Source organism: Gossypium hirsutum, chromosome A11 (assembly GCF_007990345.1).
Source record: "Gossypium hirsutum isolate 1008001.06 chromosome A11, Gossypium_hirsutum_v2.1, whole genome shotgun sequence".
In the NCBI taxonomy this organism is placed as follows: domain Eukaryota; kingdom Viridiplantae; phylum Streptophyta; class Magnoliopsida; order Malvales; family Malvaceae; genus Gossypium; species Gossypium hirsutum.
In genome coordinates, this window is record NC_053434.1 from 6,503,582 (window position 1) to 6,529,234 (window position 25,653).

General features: G+C 32.5%; 2 protein-coding genes and 1 pseudogene across 7 annotated transcripts; 1 reads left to right on the top strand and 2 right to left on the bottom strand.

Annotated features, from left to right (window-relative positions):
• Positions 1-3,496: 3,496 nt before the first annotated feature.
• Positions 3,497-6,526, bottom strand: LOC121209691 (protein kinase PVPK-1-like; annotated as a pseudogene).
• A 2,664-nt stretch (positions 6,527-9,190) lies between these two features.
• Positions 9,191-18,947, top strand: LOC107924380 (denticleless protein homolog A). The gene is made up of 18 exons (XM_016854802.2): positions 9,191-9,298; positions 13,345-13,425; positions 13,531-13,618; positions 13,710-13,816; positions 13,958-14,066; positions 14,177-14,241; positions 14,740-14,778; positions 14,878-14,974; positions 15,050-15,146; positions 15,392-15,455; positions 15,526-15,602; positions 15,714-15,795; positions 16,866-16,930; positions 17,082-17,166; positions 17,374-17,442; positions 17,531-17,598; positions 18,113-18,161; positions 18,356-18,947. Exons 1-18 carry the CDS (start codon positions 9,191-9,193, stop codon positions 18,743-18,745), a joined length of 1,740 nt encoding a protein of 579 aa, XP_016710291.2. The 3' UTR covers positions 18,746-18,947.
• On the bottom strand, positions 18,265-23,657 carry LOC107924381 (mitogen-activated protein kinase kinase 3). 6 transcript variants are annotated; one of them, XM_016854804.2, is made up of 11 exons: positions 23,137-23,657; positions 22,552-22,702; positions 22,196-22,450; positions 21,853-22,071; positions 21,633-21,770; positions 21,293-21,460; positions 21,069-21,182; positions 20,690-20,797; positions 20,100-20,191; positions 19,344-19,733; positions 18,265-18,767 (listed from the first exon to the last, which is right to left on the bottom strand). In XM_016854804.2, the coding sequence occupies exons 2-10, from the start codon at positions 22,651-22,653 to the stop codon at positions 19,373-19,375; spliced, it is 1,557 nt and encodes a 518-aa protein (XP_016710293.1). In that variant the 5' UTR covers positions 22,654-22,702; positions 23,137-23,657; the 3' UTR covers positions 18,265-18,767; positions 19,344-19,372. The 6 variants fall into 6 exon arrangements, with proteins under 6 accessions (XP_016710293.1, XP_016710292.1, XP_040936751.1 ...); XM_016854803.2 differs by lacking the exon at positions 18,265-18,767 and adding an exon at positions 19,005-19,213; XM_041080817.1 differs by lacking the exon at positions 18,265-18,767 and adding an exon at positions 22,829-22,889 and having other exon boundaries at positions 19,005-19,733; positions 23,137-23,241.
• Between the last annotated feature and the right edge of the window lie 1,996 nt (positions 23,658-25,653).

The window sequence follows — 25,653 nt, forward strand, 5'->3', positions numbered from 1 at the left end:
ACTTAAAAAAAGAATAAAGCTTAAGGGATAAATTTGAACTTGTACTACTTATGTTATGTCTCCCTAATTGTACATCTGGAGAAACATCAATAAATGGTTTTAAGTCAGATCCATCTTTGCCCTGTTAGATTCAATCCAATACTAAATAAAATAAAAAACAAAACCATTCTTCTCGGTTTTCGGCCTCGCTTGATGAAGTTTGGGAAAATGGGAAAGAATCTTTGTGTCCAAAAAAAAAATGAAATGTTAAAATAAGGGCGTAAAAGAACATAACACCCAAAATTCCTTCATGGTAATGATAATTAGTGAATTAATTAAGATGTGACTAATTAAATAGCTAAAATTTAATTAGATATTTATTTGATAATATGAAGACTCAAATATTAAAATAATTTTTTAAATTGATTATAAAAATAAACAGACTTTCAACTATGACTAGAATATTGCTTGAGATTGTTTCTCGATTTATGGTCGAATTTTATATCTCAATCCCTTGAAGAGGCAGAATATTTCACTCACTAAGGAATGTAAGTATTTGCTCTTGATGGTAATTCAATCCAGGCTTGTAAATAAAGGGGTACCACCAAATAAAGCAAGGGATAAAACTCTAGCAGGATATCAATAAGTATGTGTAAATCGACTATTGTACAATAGGCAGCACTTATGAACCTTTCAAGAAAGATGCTGAACTCCTCAACAATAATATAAGATTTTAGTCCCTAATATTAATTTACCAGTACACAATTCTTATGCAATTCTATACTCTCTCTCAAGCTCAAACTGAAAATGAATCTTTCAATTTAGCAAGCTTGCTCGACTAAACCAAATTATATCTAATTAAAATCATTCCAGCCGCGATAATCTATATTCGAATCGTATCATATTTTTATGTTATTTGTTCGCACACAAAATACAAGATGAAACTAACATTTACATAGAATAGGAGTCATATCATCGGAAACTGACGGAGAGAGTCCGCAGTGCCGGGGGATGAACAACTCAAAGCCCAAACAGCCATGAAAGAGATCTAAGGAGCTCGAAAACTTGACTTGTCATTGGGTACTCACCTCTGCAAACATCCTCCTCATAACTGTCTAACCATAACTTATGCTTTCCTGGGAATCAATGTAGATCCTGCAAAACATATGAATGAGAAAATTTCGAGATTTTATGATAATCATATGATAACACTTTGAAAGGCAACTTACAGGATATGACACATCTGGTGTGTATCAAATTCCAAGTTCTCAGCTCGAAATTCCGCAAGTGCATGCATCTTTGTTTCCGGCCGACATCTCCATCATGAACGGCATACGAACTCGATCTTTACCGAATCTTTACCTGCAGGGAAGAATTATCCAAGCATTCATCCGGAATTTACAGCAGCCTGAGATCCCCAGCCAACCATAATGATAAATGATCCTCACATCAACACCATGGATCGGTAGATTAGATCTCTGCCAGGCAAATTGATTCCTGTCCAACAGTATCCAACTTGGTGAGGAATCGAATGAATCAATGACAAAATTCTTCCTTTCAATTCATAAACAGCAAAACCCAAGTACCTGGTGCACCTTTTCGTCAATGTCACCTCATATATTAGATTTCCATGGCCGAGTGGACTCGGAGTCATCGTTTCGGGTCCTGACTCGCACGAATTATCGAGTATCCGAACTTCCATCCTAGTAACGCCATCATTCTATCAGTCGTTTCGTTGTTGATATGAAATTTAGAAACCACATAATTCCCACCAACTTTCTACTTCGTCAGCCCCTAAATGGTACTGATGCACACCCAATTCGACTTTTCGGGCTGTGAGTTCGGTTCGAACGTTGTAGGAAACCATGATCTCTTCCAGCCCTTGCGAACTCCATTTCTATACGGTGGTCTTCCGGCTTTCGCTGACACAATCGGTGCCAAAGCAAGCATGGATGAAAGAAGTGGATACCTCCATCTTCTACACCTGCAAAAAAAAAAAAAAAAATACATCAGAATCAATTGTCACATAAAAGTGGATGGATACAGGATTTTGAGGATGATGTACAGATCTTGATCCGTCATGTTAAACTCGTCGAAAGGGTGGTTAAGTCCGAGCCACATTGACAAATGCTGTAAAAGCCGATACGGAGGGATCAAATTCACTCCAATGGAAGGCCAGGCCACTGAGGCAAACCTACATAAAAAAAAAAAAAAACAGCTTCAGGTGGACGTACTGAGGCCAAAAATTCATGCTAGAAACACTCGAAGTGTCGAACTACATCACTATTATCAATACGGTGATGACAGTTCGGACATTCACGAATTGCTCCACAGTCAGTGTCAGTGATTGAATGGCGTTTTACTTTCTTTGCAATTGATCTACTGTCAATGAACCAGCTTCTGCTGCAAATTACAATGTTTTTTGTCAATAAAGATGCAATGAAATATGGAAGAATTTCCATTAAAATCGTATCAATCTGTAAGAAAATAAATCATGGCATGTTTCATTAGTTGAATTGAAAAAGGGTTTCTTTTAACTGAACTATGGAGATCTTTTCCATTAAAATCATATCAACCTCAACAATGCAGCTCATAAAAGATGATGAAATCAAGCATATAATAACCCCCGTAAACATCAACTCAAGTGAAAACAAAAAAAAAAAAAGAAGAAGAAAGAAGAGAAAAACAGAACTTATAGAACCAAAAAGAAAAAAGAAATTATTTCTTTGGGAATTGGATTTCAAGTTAAATCCAGAATTTATATAAAGAAAAACACCCAGAAACAAAATCATCCCATTCAAAGATGAAGAAGAGATTACTTTAATCCAATAAAATAATAATTAATAATGATTTTATTAATTTTAACTTACTCGCATGAACATGAACAAAAAAAGATCAGAAGAAGAGTGTAGCGAAGCTTAAGCTCTCAACTTGAGTGAACCGAGTGAACTCGAGGCAAGACAGACGGGAAACTGCTTCGGAACGGAAAAGATTCGAAGCTGAACCTCAGCTCGGGAAAGACATAGTAGGTCCCACCGTGACTGAACCTAGATCCAAACATCTATAACGACACGAAGCTAATATCCGAAGACTCCTTGGCAGGTTCGAAATGGAAAGCAGGTGTTTCATGGCATTTTGGTAATAACTTGAATTTCCTACTTGCATCCCAAGTTTAAGATAATGCGAACGTTGGTCGGTTGGAACACTTTGAATTTATCAGCTTCCCATTTCCATTTATAAAAAACAATTAAAAATTTTAAGAAAATCACATATTAGTACTTTTTTCCCTTTTACTTTTTTTATTTGGTTGAAATACCACTGATGCTTACGCGATTAGCATATATTATCATTATACGACAACATTGTTATGTCATCCATTGTTGATGTTTGAATTCATCAGTGTGATAATTATGTATTTTCATATTTATTTTATACTTTTTTTTATATATAGAAAAATAGATTAATCGACCAATGATTGCCCGGTTAAATGAGTATATTACACCTGGATCAATAGAGATTGAGCAGCAACTTGTGATTCCTCATTTCTGTTCAAAGAGATGTTTACAACACTGGTTTCTAAGAAAGGAAAATAATCACAAGAATCAAAAGAAATCAATCTCTAAATAATTTCCAGAAGGCTTCACATCTAAACCCGGAACCATGTTATTCGTCGGAGCTTTGCCACGTTGGTTCCGGCAAAAAAATCCGTCATGGACGGCTTTGGCACCTCTGGCGGATTAGCACATCGAATGAGTGCCCAATTCACACTCTGAAAGAACGGATGCTGTTTAACTTCAGTAGCCCCACGCCTATATGCAAGCCGATGCTGTGGTTCCTTTACAAGTAAGCCTCGGATTAAGTCCTTCGCTGCAAAGCTCACATTTGGATACTCTGGAAATCTCAATGGCTGGCCGATCACGTTAAACACAGTTGCCTGGTTCTCGGCTCCCTTAAACGGGTTTTCCAAACAAAAGTTCGTATAGAAAGATCCCAAACGTCCACCAATCGACAGCACTTCCATGGCCTTGGCCTTTAATGATTTCAGGTGCCAAGTACTCGTGAGTGCCAACGAAGGACATTGATCGAGCATTGGTAGGTTCTGCAATGAGCTCAGGAAGAGGGCTAACTTGCTGATTCGTTTCACTCTTTATTTTGCTCTTCTTTCTTTCTTGGACTTGCTAGGAAAAAGACGCGGTCCGAAACATGCGGTTGGATACAATCTGCTGCATTACACAGTTGGCTGGAGGCATGCAGGCTGAGCACAGTACACTGAATGTTTCGACGCCAGAGTCGAGTTTGAAGATTAACCAGTGTCGGCGAGACAGAACATCTTAGTGAGAGATCGAAATCCGAAAGCATTATGTGTCCATCTCTCGAACCAAAACATTCTCTGGCTTAAGTCTCTGTAAATAATCCCAAGCATGTGCAGATACTCCAAAGCAAGGAGAACTTCGGCCACATAAAATCTGCAAAGCAACAGAGGAAGATCAATGCCAATAATATGGACGATCTTTTTGCCGCAATCCGTTCATCGTACCGGGCCTAGTTATCATCCAATATGTTGAAGAACACAACTGATTCAAATTGCATGTCGTAAAAACTAGATGAGTGGGATAAGAACATGAATACTTCCTAAAACATCTGATATGAAGAAGCCTGAACTAACAAAACATCAATCAGGGATCACAGCAAACAAACCTGGAGAAGATGTTATCGAAAAAAGTTGACTATAATTGAGACTTAAAGGAAAGGAGGGATATAAACAGCCTAATAACTCCAAGAACAGCCAAAAGGTGGTTTAGAGCCGCCAACTAGAGATGATAATGTTATGGATTCAGATTCGAGCAAAGCCACTAGATACAAGTTATTCCATTTTCCACATAGGAGGTTTCTTGTTCTTATCGTGGTAAAACCAAAATTGTAACATGATTTCCCTAGCAGTGTTGTATTGTATTAAGGACAACTGTGTCGGACACAAGTACATAAAGGGAAAAGAAAAAGGTGGCTTCCTAATCTTACTGTAGTAACAACAAAATTGCAACATTGAGTTTCCTATAAGTGTTGTATTGTAAACCTGATGGGGCAATAGAGTTAACAGGAAATGGATCCACAGGTTTCCATGAAAAAACCTTAAATGCATGCAGCAGTTATGTTAGAAAATGCAGTAATGCAAACTTGAATATATGCTGCTTCCATTCTTCACATAACCTGATAAGGATATAGGGATATCACCATACTCACAGTGGACAGTTGTCCATGTTCGAAACTTCCACCCAAGTCCGAGTAACATAGCTTGAGCATAAGGAATAATGAATAAAGGAGACGTACCCGGACAGGGGTACAGATATATGACCTTCAAGAGTCCTCCAAAGACGGGAAAAATTAACTTCAAAAAAGCATTTGAAGAGCGACAGCTAACCTGGCAGCTTGCTCTGAAAAGTACTTTCCAGGTTGCCTTTGCCTGAGAGCATGCAAGTCTCCTCCGGGACAAAACTCCATAACCAAGCAAGAAAGCTTCTCTGTCTCAAAATGTGTATACAAGGTGGGGAGGAATGGATGATCCAAAGATTGGAGAATCTCCCTCTCTGTTGGGCTCTAAGAAGCTTTTTCGACTTGCCAAAAGAGCTTTATCCATAACTTTCATGGCGAAATAAGTATTGGTGCCAGTCAATTCAGATTGATAAACACTCCCTATATCCCCACATCCCAGTTTCCTCAACACCCTAAAGGCTTAAAGCCCAACTCTCCTTTCCGTGATCTAACAGCTTGAATTGCAGCCCATCTTATATCATTTGCTTGGTGGGCTTGCAAATGGCACTGATTGAACAACTTGAGCTGCTTTCTTCACTAATATCACTGCAATTGCTCCCCCTATTGATGCTCGTCTTCCTACTCACTTCACCGCTTTCATCACTGCTTGCACATTCACTAACTTCTGTATTGGTGAAACTTTGTTTAGCTTCGGCATACAGAGATCTGGTGCACATACTACTCGAACAACTCACACAAATGCTTGGTTCTGATTGAGATACAATGTGGTTGTTCAACTGAATAGCAGTGGGCACAAGCTTTTCATCAACGGGATGTTTGAAGGAAGACTTGCTTGCCATTGTCGAAATCTTTCCCACCGATTCGGATTTCACCTTGCTCGAATCATAATAGTGTACACCAGGCACAGTTTTTTCAGATTGCAATGAACGAAAGGAGTTAGAACCCTTATGATCATCAATGGGATGTTTGAAGGAAGATTTGCTTCTCACTGATTCAGATTTCACCTTACTCGAGTCATAATAGTGTGCACCAGGCACAGGTTTTCATATTCCAACGAAGCGATGGAATCAGAAGTCTTATGATCATCGATGGGATGCTTTGAGGAAGACTTGATTGCAGTTGTCAGAATCTTTCCCACCGATTCGGATTTTACCTTACTAGAATCATAACAGTGTACACCAGACACAGTTTGTTCGTATTCCAATGAAGCAATGGAATTGGAACTCTTATGGTCATCAATGGGATGTTTGAAGGAAGATTTGCTTGCCACTGCCAAAATCTTCCCGTCAATTCGGATTTCATCTTGCTTGAATCATAATAGTGTTTGCTATATTAGGCATTTCTTCACAGACCAAGTTGTCATCGGCTGTTTTGCATGAATGCTTTTGAGAGCCAATTGAACCATCATGATGTTGAACGGTCCTTACACCATGATATGCAGAAGAAAGCCCTTCGTTTTCAGATTGTTTCGGTAATGGAGGCCGAGAAGGCCGCCTAGGTATCCCGGATGTTGAAGGAGGGTCATTGTTTCCTATACCAGAACCTAGATTCTGATTCTTTGATGAAGAAATAGCAAGGGATTCCATTGAACAATTCAACAACACCTATCACTGCCAAACCAAAGTGAAATTCAGCAACGTTCAACTTTTTTTTTCCTCTACATGATAACTCTTTGATAAAGCCATTAATTGCAGAATCAACCAACTTAATATCCCAAATGCACACAAAAACTGTTACAAAATACAAAATAATCGAATGCTAAGAGAATCAGTTCAAAACCAAGAAATGAAAATTTAAAACAGCAGTCTTAAATTCAAAACAAATATAATCAACTAGCACATCTTACGATTAAAGAAAAGACCAAATATGACTACAGATATACTAAGAAATCAAAAAACTGTATTTTAACAATCTTAATATATATATAATCCTTGGTTACTAAGAAAATGCATGAAAAACGAAACAAGCTTAGTGTGTCTGCGTCTATGAATGTAATCTTGATCGATAAAGAAAAAGAAAATTTAAAGAGGCCAAAAGCAAGTTACCTGATCATAGAACAGATAAAAGAATGCAGGACAAGGTGATATCTTTCATGAAATGAAAAACCCAGAAATTACTAAGGAGACAAAAGCTCTTCTTTGAAGAGAAAAAGTGAAAAGAGCTTTCCTCTATTGTTTGGGGGGTTGATTTTGCGTATTACAGATCCGATCCAAACAAGAGAAAAGAAAGAAAGCAAAAAAAAAAAAGGAGAAAGAATCAGAAAACAATGATAATAACTTCGTTTTAAACGAAATCTTAATTTATGGATGGAAGTTGATGTTCTATGTTATTTTCCGTCGCTTTTTGAAAAAAGAAGAGAAAAAACAAAGCTAAACTTAACAATTAACGAAGATTAAAGCCGTCCTTTATCCTTGGATTGGTCTTCCTCTCAACTCAAGTCTCAGGCATAATAATAAAATATAAAACTCTTAAACTCTTTCTTTTTCTTTTCTTTTTTTCCTTTCTTTCTTTACTTTATTTTTTTGTTTCCTTTTTGCTTTGCTTCCTCACTTTTCTTGCTTTTGTTTTGTTCTTTGGCCACCCTACTTTTGATAATCTCCCTCCTACTACCAGCGTTCGGTTTTTTTTTTATATCTTATGCTTATTCATTCATTATATTCGAATTTTTGTAATTATTTTTAATTAATATATTTATGTATTTAGTGTACAAATATAAATTATTAAAGCACTTTTGCATTCATATTGTATTGTGTGTTATGTTTAAAATTATCATATATTATCTTTTAAGGAAGCCATATATGCTTTTTATTATTACTGATTTAAGTTTTTTTTCAAATAAAATATTTTCAAAACTGAGTTTTTACTTTGAAATAAAAAATAAAATAATATGTTTTAGTTTTCATGGTTTTTAAAAGCATTTCTTAAAATTATTCAAAATTCCTTATTTTATAAAACGATAAATATTAATGTAAATATATTTTTAATAAAATAATATTATGATAAGATTTAAATTCATGTCATTTTTTCTTTCACATTATAAGCGTGTGATAATTTATTTTTAAAATACATTAAAATTTATAAAATTATTATTAAAAGAGATTGTTATAGTTATAAGTGATTTATTAATTAGTAAACTTTATCCCTTCAGGCATCAGCTTGACCAAAAATTCAAAATCATAGGAGTTAAAATATTCATAATTAACTAAAATTCATTTTTATAAAATATACATGTAGTACAACTAAAATATAAAAATACATTAAAGAAATAAATTAGCAAATCAAACCCAAAATTTTATATACTTTAACTTAAGATAAAACAAAATATAAATATATTGATAATAATGGATAACAAGTCAACATAATTGAGATAGGTGTTGGAATTTCCCCAAAAAAAAATTAATGCGTTCAACAATACATTTATAAATGATTACTCTTAAACCTTGATTTATAAATTCCTTTTGTTTGGTCAAAATAAATTTTTAATATTTTATAAAGAGATAATATTGTTAACAAAAGATTATTCAAGTACTCAATAATTCATTTTCAATCAATCTTGATTATCAAAAGCAGTAGTCTACAATAGGATTCTCTCATTTTATTTTTCTTTTCCTTTTTGTAAAAATTCGAATGAAAATTACAATTTATTTATTTTACATGGGTATTTTACCGGGTATTTATAAACAATATAGATTTTTTTAATGCAATAATTTTATTATATTTTAAATAGATTTTCTTCTTTTTCTTTTGGCGGGAACGAGGATCACATAACATGATCGCTTTAGGGGCACCCTCTCATGAATTCAGTAATTAACGCCGTTAATCACCAGGGGTAAATCTGCCTTTTCACGTTTGACCCCATCTTCTTTATTATTGCCTAAAGAAAAGAGGGAATATCTATGTCTTTTAATTTTGATAGGATTAAGGAGTTCCTTTAAGACGAATGGAGGCACCCTGCCACGCTGGAGGGTCCACAATTTGCTTTTCTATTGTATGGCTGGCTATGGCATTGTGTGGGGCCCCCTTAAGGGTCTTTTCGAGAATTCGTAGGGTACTTATGTTAGACAAAGGGTAGACTGGTAACCCTAAATCCCGCCCTAATTATAAGACCTTTTTCTCTTTTAAGGGTATCCCTTGAATCAACTAAACCATCGTCTTTGACCACATAAATTATGATGATCCCACGGTGAAGAGGGAATTTCTCTAAAATCGAACGGTCCCTAGCCTAGTGAGATTGAAGGGATCTCTGATATTGCCAACTGACTCTGTCATGCTTTCTGATTTTGACACGTGTATTTATTACGTGATAATTAATCATTTCGGTCTGCCACTTTCAACTGGAGAGGCTGATGAATATTTAAATTGTTAATATATAAAACATAGTAAATTATAAAAATACCTTATAAGTATATGAATTATTTCACCTGATCATACAGAACATAGATTGTAAGTGAAAATTATTATTTCTCAAAGTTTATGTCTAACCCAAAAAAAAAAAAAGTATGTTACAATTTTAAGGAACATCCGAACATATACAAAGAAGAATGTCATAATTGCAATCATTTTCTAACACACTTTAAATATCATTATTTTTTATGAAAAAATAATTATTTTAAATTTTTTCGTCTATATGAAATGTGAACAAAATTTTGGAAATAAACTAGGTTGAACAGCTTCAGAAGACAAATAGGACAGCAGTATCCGTATCTCCTCGTCCAGACCTTCAAGTACGGCAGCTAAGCGGCTTCAGTCTTTTAAAGTTTTTAGAGTTTCTTTTTAAGAGTGAGTGGATGACTTAGTCAATTAATGAGTTTTATTTTATTATTTTAATTTAATTTAAAATTTTTTATAATTAAATCGAATAAAATAAAAATTTAAGTTAAATTAAATTGAGTAAAATTATTTAAATTAAATTAAAAAATTAAATATATTAAATTAAAATTTTATTACAATATAATTAATTTCATAGTAAAATACATATATTTTACACGAAACTGTTAAGAATTTAATTACCATCTACAAATCTTTATATAAAAACCTTAGATCAACTAAATAAACAACAAACAATAAAAATAAATAAACTCAACTCTTTCACTTTCTCTTTCAAATTAGGCCTTATTTTAATTTTCACAACCCACTATGATTATTTCAAATCATTAAATGATAAAATATTCTTTAAATAAAAGTGTCCCTTACATAAACAGATATTCAAGCAAACAATCCTCTCAAAACCTCTGTTTAAGTTGGTAACTGTTAAGATATATCGTCTAAATAAATAGATAAAATAATAAGAATTAATCTGTAATCATTTTAGGCATTATAAAATTATTTAAATCTTCATCTAGAATTCGAAGAATTACATTTGGTGATTACAGAAAAACACAAATACTTTTTATACTCAATTAATTTGCTAGTTGATTTCCTTCCCGAAACATATGTTTGAGATCAATTTCTCAATCACAAACAATTAATCTTTTTATACTCGTAACACAATATTATCACGACTCATATCACCCTTCATACAAATAAAATCCAAAATTACTAAACTATTCATTTCAAGAATCACCCATTCACATTCATCTTCATTAATAACATTAATCCAACTTAAATACTCCATAATTCAACTTCAATATTACTACAATTTCCATATTAGACCTTCTTATCTCACGAAGACAATTTCCATAGCTAATAATCTATTGATCTATTTTTGTTGCATATTGCAATTGCATAATTACATAAATATAAAGTCAAAATCTACCAACTAAAAAATACTGATGTGCTAGAATGCTGTAATCATAATGTTGGAACAAGCTTAACTACTGCATTTGCACAATCTTCTTCGGTAACGTGATATTCCACGAAACTTTGGTATGGGATGTTTAAATTACAAATGGAGGATTGCAAGATTTATATTTTTAATTTGTGATGTGATAGTAACTTTTATAATTTAAGTGTTCTTTTAAGCAATTAATAAAGATTTTGAATTAATAAAATATTATCATAGTTCTTTTCAATAAGTATATAAACTAACATTTAAATTTATATGATTTTTTGCATATACTTATAAATGCTTTTTTTTATAAATATATACATATTGACATTTAAATTTAAATGTAAATATGATTTTTTGTTGTTCCATTAAAGTTTTTTCTGGAAATTTTTGTTGACAAAAAATACACATTAATGACATTTGTAATTACAATAACAAGATTTTATTTTCAAGGTAAATTATATTATAATTTATTTTAGAATGGAATTATTCTTATATTTGTCACTTTAAATTTTTTTTGTCAATTTAGTTACTCTAATTAAGACAATTATTTGAATTTGTCACCGTTGAAAAAATCTATTAATTCGCAAACAGATTACTGACGTGGCTTTTTTTTTACGAAAGCTAAAGAAATCTTTGTAATTAGTCAAAAGCTATTTTTTATTTGCAATGTGAATATTTTAATGGTGACATCGTCAACATTTGAATCATCTTTAATAATAGGGAATTCCATGACTATACTCACACATTTTCCGATAAGCCTACTTGTCAGCATAACATAGTCTACCACCCTATTGTCACCGATTATATGATCAAGCTGAAGTTTTTAACAAAATAAAAATTATTAACGCATCATTTGTTTAAAAAATAAAAATTGTTCATATAAAATAACCAATTAAACTTGTTTTTTATATATTGTTAAATAGATCTACAAATTTTCCACCATAACCTTCTATCAAAGAACTCTTCGATTAAAAGATACTAGAATGAATAATAAAACAACCATCGACCATCAAAATTACTAAGGGATTGTACAAATTTGACCAAACAAGCTAACGGAAATATTACTCTTTTACTTAAAAAAAAAAAAATCTTTCTAAACTCAAATATGCTCCTTAAAGTATAGGCGTAAAGCGGTTTTTTCTCTTCTTTTTCTTTGACATTCTTTTAATTGAATTTCGATATTAGGATTTTCATTATTCGATTTGTTCTTAAGGGGTATGAAAAATAAAAAAAAGGGTAAAATAATAACCTTGACTAAGCCTAACTTTAGCTAATTCACTTGTTTGATAAGATTAAAACAAGTTCAAAATTCAAGATTCGAGTTTTTTTTTCCTCTTAAATTATTGGCAATCAAATAAAGAAAAAAATTTTCAATACTAAAAATAAATCACGAATAAATTTCACAAGTTTCAACATTGAAAAAGTGGCTGGTGCTGTTATGTTTGTAAACAAACTCATCGAAAAGGGTGAGGGTTATGGTTAACTATTGTCACCATTAGAGCTTCCATTCTTAAAGAGTATTCAAATGTTAATGATGTCACAATTGAAATATTCATGTTTCAAATAAACTTTAAAAAGATATTTTAGACTAATTATAAAGAGGTATTTAATTTTAGTTAAAAGTAAAAAAAAAAGACCACACCAACAATCCATTAGCGGATTATCAAAAATTTTAAAAATAATAATTAATTCGAACAATTATTTAATTAACGTAACCAAAATAAAAGCAAAACTATTTTAAAATTATATCCTATATAATTTACCTTTTAATTTTATTTTATCATAACAAGATTTTATTCTCAACACTCACTAATTAATTAACACTCAAAAGAATCACCAATAATGTAAATATCAATGATTTTTGTTTCTTATATATATTGAGGCAACGAGGCTAATAAATGCGGATACGAAAAAGTTGGTCGATTACATATTTAAAATTAGGTTAAAATGTGATGTTAGTATACGTATTTTTGATAAAAAAGTGAAATTTAAATTTTGTATTTAAAAAATTTAAAATTAAATTTTTTATCTTAAAATTTAAATTTAATTATTAAAATTGTAAAGTTTTTTTTTTAAATGGTCAACTTAAAATTTTGATTAAATTGCCCTTAATAATGTGATATATAATTGACATAAATAAATACATTAAATTAATAAAATTTGATAAAAATTATCATTAACCTCAACAGTTAAATTAAGATTTTCAAATTGAAAAAATAAGTGTATCAAATTTCACAAATTTTAACCTTAAAAGTTACCCCATCTAACTTGAAAACTGTTTTTGGTAATTAAGTATTAATTCTACCAGTGTTTGTATTTTTCAGCGAGAAACCGCCGGTAAACTGCGAAAAAAGAAATTTGAAATTTCCCGCCAGCTCAAACCATGGCCAAACATTCCCTCGCGCGTAATCCAAATGAAATATATAAAACATTTCAATCTCCAAATAATTTCATTTTTCTTTTTAATATCGTCTTCTTTGGATCTCTCTTCGAGCTTGTGATTTCTGCAGAAAAAAAGAAGAAGAAATGCGAACCGATTCGTCAACTTTCCAATATTTTTCCACGGTATCAGATCCAGAGAACTCAGTAGCTTTAGAGGTAAGGCTTATTTTTCTCTATTTTTCGTATCTAGAATTTCTCTTAAAAGAATTCTATCTAAGATTATTTCAATTTTTTGGAAAAAATTCAGTTAGAAAACGAGCATGGATTGACGAATTAGCTTCGGATTTTACTGAAATCGGAGCGATTGAAAACAATGTTTTAGAAACGCCTCCTTTGGCCGTCTCCTTTTGTAAGGTACTCCATTTTTTTCTTCAGTTTATTAAAACTGTACAAATAATATTTAATTTATGGAGTATATGTTTTTTTCCCATGTAAAAAGAGTGTAAGTGATTTTAATAAAAATTATTGTATTTTGAATGAAATCCCTAATTTCAGGCAAGTAAAAATTCCCATATTTTCGCTGTACCTGATGAGGCTGGATATGTAAACCTGTTTGATTCTCGGCGGGAGCTTTCTTCTGCTGCATCTTACCATGAAAATGCAGGTTAGATTGTCAGGATTTTCATTAAAATCCGATTTATTTTGTCTTCGTATACCACTTTTACTTTCAGTTCTAATAATGGTGTTTTTTTTCACCTAATAAATTTTGTATAGAAAAAGCAAGAATCGATGATTGGCTAGCACATCAAAATGCCATATTTGATGTATGTTGGATCAAGGTAGGTCACATTTTTTATTCTTTCTACGCAATTATGAATTGAACATAAGCTAGTAGCTTCAGCTTGAAACGTCAAATGAAGATATTATCCATGTTAGATCGGCAGTCCTATAAATACATATCTTAGAACTATCACATGTAGTCAGGCTTTAGACTCCTGAGGATAGTTCTTGTGCTTGCATTGGAAATTGTTGGTTGTAAAACATCCGTGGGATGGTTGATCCCAATCTTTTGGACATAATCATCAAGAATAGAGGAGTGCTGTATATGCCTATATTGCTCTTGCTTTTCATTACAAATGTATATTTTCGAAAATTAATATAACCTTTCAAGAAAATATACACTCACTCATATCTGACACTACGTCCAAATCCGAGTAACATCAGTTCGTATCTATTAAACCTATTTTTGGTTGAACCGAAGAGATAATTACCATACAAAATCTTCTAGCCAATGCATTTATGCTTTTTTTATGCTAATATTCTGATATTTCTTGCAGGAAGATACCCACATTTTAACAGCTTCAGGGGATCAAACTGTAAGTAGCCATGTGTAGAAAACAGTTTATTTTATTGGTTCAACGAGAAAGAAACAAAGAAACCAAATGAACTAATTTTTCCTTTTGAACATTGTGCAGATAAAAGTATGGGATGCTCAGGATAAGAAATGCGCTGGAGTCTTGATGGGGCATACGGGAAGTGTTAAATGTTTGAGTTCTCATCCAACCAATTCTGGTAGCTCTCTTGAACATATTTCTTTTCCTTGTTTGTTCAGAAAGATCGGGCCATTTACCATTGATTGTCCAACAGATCTTGTTCTCTCTGGGTCGAGAGATGGGTCCTTTGCCATTTGGGATCTAAGATGCAAGAGTAACTCGAAAAGTAGATGTGATGAAGTCTGCCATCCGTAAGTTGTTGCAACTTATTTTCTCATACAGTGTCTAGGACAATGTTATTTGTGTGAGTATTTATATGATTTTTTAAAAGTATTTTCATATACGCAAAAGATTCTTGGAGATCATATCTTTGTATCTATGGATCAAACATGATTGTCGGATATGGATACTTTAAAAATGAAATTGAGCCTAGGAGTTTATATTTGTGATATTAGGAAATAATACCTCCATTCTTTGTTATTTTCACCTGATTCAGATCAACCTCCATGGTTAAAGGAGCTCATCTTTCATCTCAAGCAAGGCGGGGGAGGCATGGCAAGGTTTGCTCACTGCTGAGGTTTATTCAATATATTGTAAGCAATTTTTAATGCTTTATTTATATCTTTTCAGGCTGCTGCTGCCAGCATTACATCAGTTATTTATCTCAAAGATGAGATTTCCATTGCCACATCTGGAGCAGCAGACAGGTACGTTAGAAGCTCAGTGACATCACTAAGATCAAGTTTTGAGTTCTTGTGCATATGCTATATCATGCTTACTTAATATACTCTCCCGCTTAATCCTGGTGGTTATTTCAGTGTTGTGAAGTTCTGGGATACAAGAAATCTGAAATCTAATGTTACTCAGGCATGTCCACATCCAGAGTCTTCAACACAAAAGGTTAGATTTTCTATCCCGCAATATATTTCAAAAGCAGTATTTTACTAAATAAGAAAATTCACTCTCATACATGAAAGGAATATTGGTGTCCAACCCAGCAATCTACTGCTAATTGTCCATTGAAGATAGTACAGGCTCGATTCTATTTGAAAAAATTAGAATTTTGAGTTAATTATTAGAGTCAATTCGAATAAGTAATTCGAGTAATCGAGTTAGAATTTTATAATTTGAATAACTTGAATAATTCAAATAATAGATCAGTGTAAATATCTTTTTACTTGTTAATTTTGAAAATTAATAAATTAGTCTATCTTAACCAAAATAATTCAAAATAATTTTAAATTTTTTAAAATAATTAAAAATTAAAATATTTATAAAATTCCAAATTTTTATATATATTTAAAATATTATAAAAATCTTTAAAAAATTCTAAAAAATATATAAAAAAGTTAAATTTTAAAAATATTCTAATATAATAATTTTGAGATTTAAATAAGTTAATTAATTATTTAAGTTTATCATATTAAAATATCTTATTTTTTATTATTTTGCTTTGAAAATGTTTTGAAATATATATGGTTTTAAATTTACTTGCTCTAACATGAAATTAGTTATATTATAACAAGATTTTGATTTGACATGTTTAATTTTTTAAATTAACTCAAACAATTTCATTTGATTTATTTTGACTCAAATTTTATTTCACTCGATTTGAATTGAAAAAAAATTCAAATTGAGTTAGGATGATAAAATAGTATTTGTCAATTTGATTAATTTAAAATTTTTTCACTCATTCAACTCAATTTGATCAAACATTTTCCCCTAAATACGGATTTATAGCTGCTCTACATCTACTCTCATTTTTGAGTCGTGCTCAACATTCATATCTAATGTTATATGGCTATAGGGATACGGTTCTTCAAATGCATAAAAAAACTAATAAGAAGACTGAACATAGTGTCAGATACATTCTTATATTCAACTCACACTTAAATTCGAGCAACATAGATTCGTAGATAGAGTTTTAACTAGAGTTATTCATATTGAACATGTTAATGGTACCATTTCAGGGTATATCTAGCTTGTCCCAGGATTTGAAAGGAGTATTTCTCACAGCATGTTGCATGGATAACAGGTAATGAATCTGACAAGCATCTGTTTATTTAAGTCTGATTGTACTTACCGTACAGCCAGAATTTGTTTAATCTGGCTTTGCACTAACTAAAAACATCATTTCATTAATTGTTATGTCTAATTCGGCTGCAATTTTCTTTCTTTTTTACCAGGATATATTTGTATAATGTACTTCAGCTTGATAAGGGCCCGATTCACACTTTCTCTGGATGCCAAATAGAATCTTTTTATGTAAAGGTACGTTCTACTTAATTTTATGTACTGTTCATTTATGTTTGAAGTATCCATGTTTGGTCCCAGCATATATTCGGGTATCAGCATGGTGATATGATCTTAACAAAATCCTCAAAATAAATGGAAAGAAAATTGAACATGCAATTGCAGATGATTTCTTTTATTTGACTGCTAATTTCTCCTATACTTCGAATATATGTGCAATTGCAGGCTACAATCAGTCCAGATGGAGATCACGTATTAAGTGGTTCAAGTGATGGAGATGCTTACATATGGAAGGTTGGGTTCTTAAAATGAAAATATATGTTTGGAATAAATATTTCTTGTTTTTATTTCAGTACATAATATAGCTAGCAATGGAAAGCAGGTAAACAAGCCTCTAGCGGAGCCTATCATCTTGAAAGGTCATAAAGGAGAAGTTACGGCAGTAGATTGGTAATTTCCTTTCATTGCAACCATTGTTATTGTTCTCTTTTTATTATGTGATTGGTCATGGATCAAAATTTGTGATGAATGCACATAGAAATCTATCTATTTGAATACATTAGTAACATTAGAATTATTATGGTTAATATTTGTAATTTTAAAAGATAAATTTGTATAAAGTTTAAATTCTTTACTCATTTTGTAGATAGATTTTAATCTTAATTGTTGATGTCATTTAAATTATATAGTTAAATCTGTGAGAGTTCAAAGGTTTTTCTTGTTTGGTTTTTTTTTTTGTAATTTTTTATTTGTTTGTTGCTTTTTCAAGTCTGCTTTTACTTTTTTTTGATGGTTTAGAGAATTTCTTTTGTGAAATTTAACTTTCAAAAATTAAGTTAATTTAGGCAGAAATGAAATTAAATTTTTGCCTAAAGCTGCATGGTTTATGAAACTCGAGTTTTAGCCCCATATTGCTAGATCGTTAGTTTTAATGTTATATCTTTCTTTTCTTCATATTCTGCAGGTGCCTATCTGAGGTTGGGAAGATAGCAACCTCTGCAGATGATTTCACGGTCAGTGTTGAGCTTGTTATATTTGCGTCTAAAATCTGTGTGAAAATTTCAAAAAGAAAAAACACTTGCATGTTTTAAGCATGTTTGTATGCGATATTCACACTTGAATTTGAATGGCATGTGCTGAGATTGAACATTATTTGGAAATTTTTATGCTTCTCAAAATTCTAACCAGAACTGCGTACAATTTTCAGGTTCGACTATGGAACATTGAACCCAGATACTGCTCGAGCACAAGATTGCCATCTTCCGTCCGAAGAAGAGTAATGGCAGTTCCAAGCGCAGAAAGTAGTAAGCTATTGGTGAATGAGACTGTAGAACCAATGGATCAAATAAAGCAACCTGGTACTTGTAGTTCATATTCTTCAGATGAAGCACTCCAAATTTACTCATCTAGTCCTGCCACTGCATCTTTACTTAGAACTCCTGAAGCCCAGAAGAAAAAGTTCCCATCAACTTCAGACTCAAATGAAACCTTTGAGAAAACACCTGAAGCCGCAATGAGGAGTCCGACTTCGGTGCTGAATCCTCCTTCCTCGTTGAAACGGAAAACCATCCGCGATTACTTTCTAGCCATTCAATGAAACTTGTCGCCACATTACCAGACTGTATAAAAGTACTTGAAATTCAGATGGGCAACTCAAGTTCCTTCTAAATTCTAACCCATAGATTTAATAGTTGCTCAGACTCTATGTATATGATAACATACACATGTAATCTTGAGAGGTCAATTAATCACTAAACAGCCAACTGTAAAAACACATAGGTGTTTATTTGTGTTTGACACATCCAAGTATCAATATAGGGTATGTATATGATTATTTAAATATATCACGGATAAAATTGATGAATACAGATAATAAAACTCATTATCAGTCAGTATACACATGTCTGTATTGATAAGTCCAGCAAATAACATCGATAACAATGGCAATACTCTTATCTTATATGTTACAAAAGCAGAACATGTGATTTACACCAATATACGTGATACCCAACATGCACTACATGAGATCAACAGTCAATGGAAGAAGTTGAAAAAGTTGTAGAAACTGTAATAAGAAAGAGTAATTTAGCTCAAAAATGATGAAATTCTCATTCCATGACTGCAATAATCAATCCGGTAGCAAGATGAAACCGAATGTTAATGTAAACTTTGTGAACAAGTCAAGAACTACTAACCTCAAGAGGAGAGCATGCTCATAGTTCGTCTATTGAATAATGTAAAGCTCTTGTTTAGCTATAAAGTAGTGACCGATGACATTTCCTGGTTCCATTATAAATTGTTCCTGAAATGTACCCATTCGCTTACTAGGGATATCGATAGATAGATCTTTAAAGTTAGGCATGCCCTCTACTTGTAAACCATCCCCACAAATTAGAAACTGATTTCCAATAATGAAGGATCCTGAGACACGGATTGCTACTCCGTCTTGACCATGAGCACGACATTGAAGTTTTTCTACAACATGTACAAGCTTTTCAGGGGGCCAGTCACCTGCTAATGTGCCCCGGATACTGGACAGCTTTGCATGGATATCATTTGGACCAACAAACTGCTTCCCCGAGAAACTGAATGTAATAAAAAGGAAATTCCTCTTAGTAATGCAAACCATAAAGCCACAGCAGGCTGCCCAAAAAAATTTAACCGTATTCAAACATGTTCCATAACTAAAATACTTTTGCCATATGAACATTCAACTGTAAAGCTTTTAAATGGTATCTTCTTCTGCAGAAATGTTTTTGATCGAGATTACTCTAATGGGGTATTTATAACCATAGTTATACATTTATGGGAAGAATAAAAGTAAATTAACTAAGAACCATAATGTTAGTGAAACCTGAAGAGAAAAGCATGAAATATGTAAGCATGAGGATTATTCTACTAATTTACCATGAAAACAATGATAGGAAATCTATCAATTGCTAGTTCATTACCTAAAAGTCGAATCTTCATTGTATAGGGTCCTTGCATGCGGCCAGTTTTCGTCCGGTCCATCAAATAGTAAGTAATAGTGTAATGTCAACATCTGATCATGCAAACATTAGTGTTAGTATCCATTAAAAAAAAAAAAAAAGATAAACAATACACAAATTCCAAGTTCCAGTAACTTTTCAATGTTGAATAAAATATTTTACCTTGAATGCTTAACCATATTATAACCAGACAACCTGTTTTATTATCTTACCTCCAAAGTTTTGAAAAAGATGCTCAATACGGATATTAGACAGTGAAAGTAAATGGATGGAAACTAACGGAGAATTCTTTTAACAGATATTTGATCAGCCAACCGCCATAATGTATGATTGATATTCTAACTTTGACCATCTAATCAGCAGCAGCATTTGAGGTTCTATATGCCCCTAAAGTAAGAACCTTGAAATGCTATACTATTATGTAACAATATGGACAATATTTCAAGTTTAAATATATCGAACTTCGTGCCTACGTCCTATGCCACAATGAAAATACCAAACATGAGTTTAACTTTTGGAATATAATCTAAAATAAGAGTTCATATACTCACATCAGCCAAATCTTTCAGTCTTTGAGTTGGATCAAAAACACTTCGAACAAATGCTGCTAGGTCTACTGTATCATGCTCATGCTTTTTGATAAATGGATGGGAAAGAAGCTGCAATCAGACAATATCAATTCAGCAAATTGTTAAGCTCAAATTGTCACATGTTATGTTGTTCCAACTTTTCATTCTTCTTTTAAGTACCTATGTCTGCCAATTGTATCTAACACATACTCGACTGGACATAGGTACAGGGATATGATCCTCCAGGCTCTAAGGACTCTCCAAATACATGGAAATCTTAACAAAATTGAACGTACCCATGTTTGGTACTTACAACCGAATCTGACTAACATAGGTCATATATTCATCAAGTATAAGTTACCTGCTCAGCTGTTGGTCTGGCATCTGCATCCTTCTGCAGGCAAGCATCGATAAATAAACAGAACTCTGGTGAAAATTTGTGTTTTGGCGGTGATGGGGATGGATCATCCAAGATCTTCCATGAAATTCGGAAATTCTAATGTCAGATTAAATGAACTAAAAGATAATATAAGTTTCAAGCAACATTCAATGTCAAGCTTTGTATTAAAGGCACTGGTATATTACCTGCAACATGAGATTAACAGGTCCTTCATTAGCCATATATGGAAATTCTCCAGTTCCGCACTCAAAGAGAGCAAGACCAAGGCTCCATATATCAGCAGGATAAGAATAACTCTCATTTCGAATTCGCTCGGGTGACATGTATGTAACAGTTCCGACAAAGGTAGCACACTGGTAACAAGTCCAAAGCAGTTGTTAGACATTTATCATAGATTTTAATAACTGATTATCATCTTTGAGAGCAACTCCAGCAAAGACATCTCTTTAATAAACTAAAATAATCAAACGTAATGATAGCAAAGAAAAAAATCAAGCATGAACTGCTTAATATCTAATCACGAACCATTGCCATTGAATTATCTAGGCCAGCACTTATGCCAAAATCTGTTATTTTGGGCTCCCCTTTAAGATTTACGAGCAAATTTGCAGGCTTGATGTCTCTGTGAACCAAATGCCTAACTCCATGCAAGTAGCTTAGTCCCTAGATGATACGAAATGTGGTTTCAATTTAAAACTATGTAGCATATATAGGCCGATCCCAGAACAAGAAGAGATGTTATTACCTGCAGGAGCTTCTGAAACATAGATGAAAGGACTGGTTCTGGTATACTTTTCTTCAATCTTAAGATATCTGCCAGTGACCCTCCATCCATGTATTCTAAAGCTATGCTTATTTGTCCCGAGTCTGGGGAATAGAAAGCTCCATGGAATTCCACCAGACCCTCAGAACAGGGTGCTTCACAAAGTGTCCGTATTTCTGTCAAAAGTTGTTGTCTTTTCTCCTAATATGCAAAAATGTAACTCGGATATAAACCAAATCTATAAACCCCTTGGTGCTCTTCATGATTGAAATAAATCTAGCCGACTTTTAAATGAAAAACAAGCATATCTTTGCAACAAAATTACCTTCTCAAAAATATTAATTTTCTTCAATGCAAGAATTCTATGAGATGGAATATGCATAGCTCTTTGAACAACACTGCTTGCACCACTACCTATTGCCCCGAATATCCGCATCTCATGAGATGCACACCGATATGTCTTTTCACCTTGATCCGTTTCGTCCACAGGTGAAGATGTGCATTTTTGCAATCCAAGCTCATTAATGTTATACACTCCATATGATCTACTCAACAAGTTGACAGTTCCACCATCCGACAGCTTCAAAGAAATCCCAAAACAGAAACATTTTATGTAAGAATCATCATAAGGATAAAAACTAGCTTCATAATCACATAAAACTCATCGATGGCGAAGTTTACCATGTAAGAATCATAAGGATCAAGTGTTGATCCAGCCGAGAATCCCTTCTCGGCATCAAACAGAGGCGCTAGCTTCTTCCTTAACTCTTCTAATCCCGACATTATAACTCACTATGACAGTAAATTCGACAATGATGCATTCGTTCTCACACTGTCCAAATACAGAACCAATCTCATTATCTCATAAAAATCTTGTAATAACATGTCTTTAACAAACAAAAATTCCCTAACAATAAAGAAAAAGGAAATAATTGAACAGATTTTACTGCACACGCACAAGGAATTTCAAAGCAACCAACCGTGATTCACTATTCTAACGAAATTAAGGGATAATTGTTCTGTAATTATCATTGCCCATCGAATGAAACAACGATCCAATTCAAATTCCCATGAAATCAGAAAGGGGGAAAAAAGAAAAAGAAAAACTTGTAAGCTTTCTTCTAAAAATCGGTGGATATTGAATTAAAAAAACGAAAGAACTATAACAGAATTGGAAACTTGTATAAGAATAGCATTAAAAATTCAAATTGAAAAACTTTAAAATCAGCAAAAAAGTAGAGAATTATCATCAGAGGATATAGTTACTTGTTTTAGTTTCTATCTTCCCAATCCGACGCAGGAGTTCAGTTCGATGCAGTTATCTTGTTTGCAGTTGCTATCTGTTGACTAATTTACAGACAACCCCCATGAAAATTGTAATAATTGTTCCCAAATCTCGATTATAGTGTTGAATCTCGGCCCAATGATCTAGACTCAGTTCTAGCCCACCAGTTTCAGAAGTGACTGAAGAGGAAATTGTCGCAACTGTGTTTTAGATGGGGCCCTGAAGGCTACTGGGCCTGGTGGTTTTTGTGGTGCATTTTTTCTGCAGTTTTGGGATATTATTAAGGAGAGATTTGTTGTACGGTGAAGAACATTTTCCAAAATGGCCGTATGCTTCGAGAACTAAATCAGACTAGTATCGTGCTTATTCCAAAGGTGAAACGACTTGAAGATGTAACTCAAGTCAGTCCTATCAATTGCTGCAATTTTGCTTATAAAATCATATCGAAAGTAATGACAAACAGACTGAAAGAGGTTATGGGGGAGGTGTATCACTTCGAACCAAAGTGCTTTTGTGGAGAAAAGAATTGTTCATGATAATATCCTAGTTGCTAATGAAACCTTTCATCATCTGAAATTTAAGAAGAGCGGTTGATATGGATAAAGCATATGACAGGGTCGAGGGGTTGTTTTAGAAGCTATAATGATTAAAATGGGGTTGGATCTTATTGTTTGGAGTGCTTGTCATTTGTTTCCTACAATCTTCTTGTTAATGGTAAATTGATACATGTATGAATGGTTTGAAATTTATTAAATTTCACTTATAAAAGTGGTTAATTTTTAAATTTAGAAAATCAATCAACTTACGATGATTTTTTAGATGTGATCAATGCATTTCTGAGTTGAGATGTTTTCATAGTATTCGAGGATCTATTTTTTAATTTTGAAACGCACTTTAAATCACTCAATTTCAAGCTCAAGAGCTCAAATTATGACAATTTTATTGAAAACTGCGTGAACAAAATTTCTAAACGAGATTATTACGGGAAATTATGAATTTCGAGCTTTTAATTCAAGTTTAAATAAGATTGGGTTCAATTTTTAGGTTTAATTTTTATTATATATGAGCCAAATATTGTATTTATTAGGTTTTATTATTTTATTATTTATTTATTTTGAATTTTAAATATATTTTAAAGTATTTTAAGTTGTTTAGCAATTTTATGTTTATTAGTCAAAGAATAAAATTTAATTTTAGATTAATTAGAGTTTCATTTTACTTTAGAGTTTTGTTTGGAGTTAATTGTTTAGCATATATAAATGCCTTTTCATTGTTCATTAGATACACAATTGTTTTTATTAATAATGTTTTCAATTCTAGGAGTTAATTTCTTTGTGCAAGATTTTTTTCTAATGATTATTATAAGTAGTTTTCTTCTCGATTTTCTTCAAGGGGTCGTGGGAATTTATTCTTAATTCTCCATCCATCAATTTGCTAAGGATTATTTTTTAAAGGGATGATTAAAACCGTTAATTGAGTTTGTTGAGATTTATATATTAAAGGGTTCAATTAGACACTTACCCATCTATCCATCGGTTTATTCGATCCATTTTCCACTTTTAGTTTTTTTTTTGTTTATTTATTTATTGTTTTGAATATTTACTCTTTGTTCTTAAATATCTTGTTTTAGTTATTTTTTATTTCGTTATTTTTCTAAATTTATTTGATATTTTCTTTTTAAGTCAAATCCAAATGAATCAAACAACTTGAATATGATCCTCTTTCACTTCTACCCTTTATCATAAACAATTTGTTACTTTCTTCCTACCTAGAGGCATTAGGCAAGGGGATCCTCTATCCCCTTACCTGTTCTTGTTGTCATTAATGTCTTGTCTAGGCTTGTAAACAAAATTATTGAGTCTGGTAGTCTTAGAGGTCTTAAGTTAGGAAAGGAAAGTCCCATTCTGTCCCATTTTGTCGCATTTGCTCTTCGCTGATAACTCATTGTTCTTTATTAAAGTTAATGCAATAAATTGTAAAGAGATGAAGAAAATTTTGTAGGTCTTATTGCAAAGCTTCAAGACAACAAGTTAACTTTCAGAAGTCCAGTCCAGTGCCATCTTTAGTTCCAATACCACTAATGCAATAAGAAAGGAAGTGGCTGATGGATTGTAGGTTTAAGTTACAACAAATCTTGGATCTTATCTTAGGATTTATCTCTCTTGGGCAAGATAAAATGCAAAGCTATAGAGTTTTTAAAGGAGAGGTTCAAGGGGAAATTACAAGTCTAGAAGCAACAATTGTTGTCTCAAAGTCGAAAGGAAGTCTTGATTAAGGCAGATGCCAGTGATGTTCCAATATATGTTATGCAATGCTTTAAGGTTCCAAAAAAAAATGCAATGGGATTAATGTCGAGATTGCAAAATTTTGGAAAGGACAAAGTCAAGAAGAAAAGAAAATACATTGACTTAATTGGTTGGAGTTAACAGTGAGAAAAGGAAAGGAAGGTCTAGGCTTCAAAGATTTCAATCTGTTAAGCAAGGCTTTACTTGCTAAAC